This window comes from Anguilla anguilla, chromosome 5, assembly GCF_013347855.1.
Source record: "Anguilla anguilla isolate fAngAng1 chromosome 5, fAngAng1.pri, whole genome shotgun sequence".
NCBI classification, from domain to species: domain Eukaryota; kingdom Metazoa; phylum Chordata; class Actinopteri; order Anguilliformes; family Anguillidae; genus Anguilla; species Anguilla anguilla.
This window is the reverse complement of record NC_049205.1, coordinates 58,516,753-58,521,752: the sequence shown is the minus strand read 5'-3', so window position 1 is coordinate 58,521,752 and position 5,000 is coordinate 58,516,753. Positions and strand designations below refer to the sequence as shown.

General features: G+C 52.7%; 1 protein-coding gene across 2 annotated transcripts in view; it reads right to left on the bottom strand.

Moving 5' to 3' along the window:
• Positions 1 to 5,000, bottom strand: part of dok4 (docking protein 4) — a 34,919-nt gene that overhangs the window by 12,646 nt on the left and 17,273 nt on the right. For both annotated transcript variants that reach the window (XR_004765437.1, XM_035419666.1), the window contains exons 2-5: positions 3,128 to 3,235; positions 2,743 to 2,857; positions 2,142 to 2,261; positions 1,540 to 1,729 (exon numbers count right to left, since the gene is read on the bottom strand). Coding sequence is in view for 1 of the 2 variants with exons in the window: in XM_035419666.1 (XP_035275557.1) it covers positions 1,540 to 1,729; positions 2,142 to 2,261; positions 2,743 to 2,857; positions 3,128 to 3,235 (533 nt within the window). In the remaining variant the exon portion in view is untranslated. The remainder of the gene's footprint in view (positions 1 to 1,539; positions 1,730 to 2,141; positions 2,262 to 2,742; positions 2,858 to 3,127; positions 3,236 to 5,000) is intronic.

The window sequence follows — 5,000 nt, the reverse complement described above, 5'->3', positions numbered from 1 at the left end:
GACACAGACACTGGGGAACTGCCTCTACGGCTGGGTCCAGCCACTGCAGAGAGTGTGGAGGGGGTCCGCTCTAGACTCCGCAGGCAGCCAGAGGTCATACAGGCTCTATGTCAAGGTGCTCAACAGAGACAGGCTGGGCAACAGGGCTGACACCCCCTGGAGGGCAGGCCTGAGGGGTGGGGGGGGGGGCAGATGTGTGGCCTGCAAGGACTGACCCGTACTAACCGCCCTTGCCTGGGGCTGTTTTTACAGGTCAGTATGCTGGGGATCTGCAGGTGGAGAGTACTCCGTGGGCTTGTGCCAATCACTGCTTCTGTCTCCCCTGTGAATCCCACAGTGGACAGGGGCTGCCCTCTCTGTGGTGTCTGAGAGACAGTATTCCACTGTGTTAAAGACCGGGTCAGGGTTGAGCCTTTTTTAAGCTTGGTTAGCTCGTTGGTGGCTGCTCTTGGGGGTAGCATTCACAATCCAGGGGTTTATTTTTGGCGTTCGCTGTAGCAAGAAAGTTGAAGAAAAGTCGGCTGCATTGTTAATTTTCTTGCGGGGGCCAGGCTAAGATGGCAGTGAAGTGGCTCAGCAGGCAGAAGGAAGCAGAGACTGGGTTAACAATCAACACCATTGAGACGCACAAATCTCTAGTCAGATAAAGACTTTCCATTGACTTTGAGTACTATAACAGGACGCAGGACCTTGGGGTTTTTCAGGATAGCTGGTGCCACGGGGAGGCTGTGTGTGTGTGTGTGTGTGTGTGTGTGAGTGTGTGTGTGTGTAGTCTGGAGGGAGGAGAATTAGTATTTAACAGCACACACAGATGACAGTGTGATGAATGGCCATATGTTAGCTTTCTAAGGGTTTGTGTTGCTTTTCATCTCTTCCTGTTTGTTGTGTATTGTTTGGTTGCTCATTATGATGCAGAGTTTTCTTTATTGATGTTGCTTTTGCTGTTGCCAACAGGCAGTAAAAGTACTGGACAATAAAGTTTTGTTAAAACTCAAAACTCCCCTCTCTCTTTCCCCCCTTCCATCCCCTTCCTCTCTCTCCCTATTTCTCTCTCTCCCCTCTTCCTCCCCCTCTGTCTCCCCCCTCTCTCTCCCTCTCTCTCTCTTTCCCCCTCCATCGACTTTCTCTCTCCCTCTTTCTTTCTCCCCCCTCTCTTTCCCTCTCTCTCCCCTCACCCCCCCTTAATCTCTATCCCCGCTCCACCCTCTCTCTCCCTCCCCCTCTCTCCCCCCTCCCCCTCCCTCCTCTACCTCCCCCTCTCCCCCCTCTCCCTCCCTCTCCCTCTCTCCCCCCTCTCTCTCTCCTCCTGCCCCCCTCCCCCCTCCTCCCTCTTCCTCTCTCCCTCCCTCCTCTCCCTCCCCCTCTCCCCCATCTCTCCCCCTCCCTCTCCCTCTCTCCCCCTCTCTCCCACCCCTCTCCCTCTCCCCTACCCTCCCCCCCTCCCTCCCTCCCTCCCTCCCTCCCTCTCCCTCTCTCCCCTCTCCCTCTCCCCCTCTCTCCCACCCCACTCCCTCCCCGTCCCCTCCCCCTCTCTCTCACCTGCCGGCCTCGAAGGTGAAGCGGGTGGCGTCGCGGCCGTATCGTCTCAGGGAGCAGAGGGGCCAGGTGACCAGTTTGGTCCGGGGGTTGTGGATGTCCCACAGGTAGATGTTCTCGTGGGTGATCTGCATCATGCACTCCCCGTAGATGTCCAGGTTGGGACAGGGCAGCAGGAACACGTTGAAGCGCTCTGCAGGGGGAGAACGAGGAACAGGACACAGCACTCAGAGCTGTTCATATCCCAGAGACAGGTGCATCTCATAAACTACGGGAGAAAATCACACAGGCCTCACAGACACATGGAATGATGTCACGCAGCTGTCCCTCAGTTCTTATTTCACAAAGCAGGAGACAGCACGTGCTAGATACTATCCAGTCTGTAGATAATCAGAGCACTGGGTACAATTCAGTCAGGAAAATGGTGAGTGTTGTTGGGCTGAATGGCCTGTTCTCATCATTATGTTATGTTGTATCTCAGATTGAGGTATTAGTGCCAGAAAACAAGGTCAAACTGACACACACACACATGCACGTGCACGTGCGCGCACACACACACACACACACACACACACATGCACGCACAAGCACACGCACACACGCACCTGTGTGCTCACACTGCACCCCCGCTGCCAGCAGGTCCGGCTCCCCCAGGCTGATGTCATTGAGGCGGGTCCCCAGGCACTCGATTGACAGGGTCTTGAACCACTCCTCTGCCTCCAGCTCTGTGAGGAAGCAGGAAGTGAGTGAGAAACAGAGGCTTCTCCCACTGTATGACATCAGTGTGTTTGTGCTTCCCCGTGTTGGACCAGGTATTACTGACCTGAAGCACCACACACCAAAAACCAAAAAATAGGTAAATCTCAACAAGTATTTTAGTCTTACATTTACATTAAAAATCGTATTTCTACTACTTTTTTTGGTATATAATAAAAATTTTATCAATGAGGTGAGTCAGTTGGACTTATTTCAAGATTTACTAAAAGGGTGAGAAAAATTAAATTGCCAAGCAAAACAAAACTTAAAACAAGCTAATATCTTCAACTTGAGAGAAAAAAATTGGAACTGAAATTAAAAATTTAAGTCTCATTACAAGACTGAAATGCTTGTTAATACAGACTTTTTACGCAGTGCACACAAACTCACCTGTTCTTGCATGTACAGAAAGGTGATGCTGTTACTGAGAGGAGCAGGCTGGGGGCGTACCTGAGTCACAGGTGAAGGTGCGAGACGTGTCATCGGTGAACACGATGGCCACCGCCTGCCTCTTGGTGTCCCGGGGGAGTCTGGTCACGTTCTTTACGTTACTGATCTCCGTCACCTGGGGGTGGGGACAGCCAGGCCATGAGAGTGTGTGGGCGTGTGTGTGTGTGTGTCTGTGCGGTGAGTGTGTGAGAGAGTGTGAATGTATGTGTGTGTGTGTGTGTGTGTGTGTGAGTATGTGTACATGTATGTGAGTGTGTGTATACCTGCATGCGTGTGCATGTGTGTGTTTGCAATGGCTGTATCTCATATTTCCTCTCCTGTTTCTCTGACACAAGTGCAGATGTGAACCCGTAGCCCCCGCTCTGCCCCCCCCAGTGTAGCGTACCTTGGGGCAGGCCCGGATGTAGGCCGACTTCTCGTCAGGGTACTTCTCCAGCCTGCGCGGCCCCTTGCTGGAGGACTTCTTAAACACCAGCCAGCAGCGCCGGTATATCTGCAGCACAGGGACAGAGCAGCCGTTAGCCCCTCAACACGCTAACACCGTACTGAACACGCAGCTACTCCCTCAACACGCTAACAACGTACTGAACACGCGGATGCTCCCTCAACACGCTAACACCGTACTGAACACGCAGCTACTCCCTCAACACGCTAATAACATACTGAACACGCAGCTACTCCCTCAACACGTTAATAACATACTGAACACTCAGCTACTCCCTCAACACGCTAACAACGTACTGAACACGCGGATGCTCCCTCAACACGCTAACAACGTACTGAACACGCAGCTACTCCCTCAACACGCTAATAACATACTGAGCTACTCCCTCAACATGCTAACAACATACTGAACACTCAGCTAATCCCACAACACGCTAATAACATACTGAGCTACTCCCTCAACACGCTAACAACATGCTGAACACTCAACTGCTCCCTCAACACGCTAATAACATACTGAGCACGCAGCTGCCTGACACCACCGCCTGACACCACCGCCGTTAACATGAAGACATCGGCCAACTGTCAAACACTTCTTCCACTAGAAAGGAAGAGAGGGAGAAAGGGAGGGGATGAGAGAGAGAGAGAGAGAGAGAGAGAGGGAGGGATGGGAGAGAGAAAGAGACAGAGAGGCAGAGAGTGAGGTAGGTAAATGCAAATAAGCATCCTTGTGCTGACACCACCTCGTCCGAGCCCTGCACACGAGACAGATGTATCCTGCGTGAGACAGCGCCTGAGAGCGAGAGCACTAAGGACCAGTCCTGCACGAGCAGTGGGAGATCAGTCTCCGGAATGCCAGCGGACCTTCTGTTGCTGTGGAGACGCAGATGTTCCGGAACTCGACGTCGCTTGCTTGCTTGCTTGCTGTGCTTTTTCTTCTTCTTCGTCTTCTTCTACTTCTTCATCTTTTTCCACCCCTTTCTTTTCCCACCAGTTTTTTTCTTCTCTCTCTTCTCCCCCCAGATGAAAGAACACCTGTTCTTTTTCCTATTTGCGTTCGCAAAATGCCCTTCAAGTGACAGCCCCGCCCCCTGTTGCCAGGGAAACCTACAGCTGAGACTGCACCAGCTCCAGTTGCGTGCCCCCTCCCCCCCTTCCCTGCCTCGCCCCCTAACTGTGCACCCCCCACCCCCACCCCCCCCCACCCCCCCTGTATGACAGAGCTCAAGGACAGGGAAGCCTTATCCTCAGCGCACCTCGTCTGCCCAAAACTCTCAAAAACAAACTCCTGACCGGACGGCTATAAAAAGACGGTTAAATTTGGAGGGAAGCTGGGAAAAGGAAAAAAAAGAAAAAAACTGGCGAGGTGAATTACGACGGCGCGTTCCGAAGATGATGAATGAATTATCGCGCCGGGCCCCCGAGAGGCTTCTCACCGCAGCGTCGACAGCCGCAGAATTCAGACTCTTCCGTTTACCTCCGGATACCCGGGCTGAACCCGGCACGCCAGTCTTTATTTTTATTTTTATATTTCAGTGTTTCGCTGACACTCAGAGCCAATCAAAATAAAAATAAAAAATCCAGACCCAGGATTGTTTACGGAAAGGAAACAGGAAACAGCCTGTTGCAGTTTTGCCTCACCAGAGCCCCCTCGTCACGGGGCAGGGGTAAATCCACGCCACACGGGTAAATCCACGCCACACGGGTAAACCCACGCCACACGGGTAAACCCACGCCACACGGGTAAACCCACGCCACACGGGTAAATCCACGCCACACGGGTAAACCCACGCCACACGGGTAAACCCACGCCA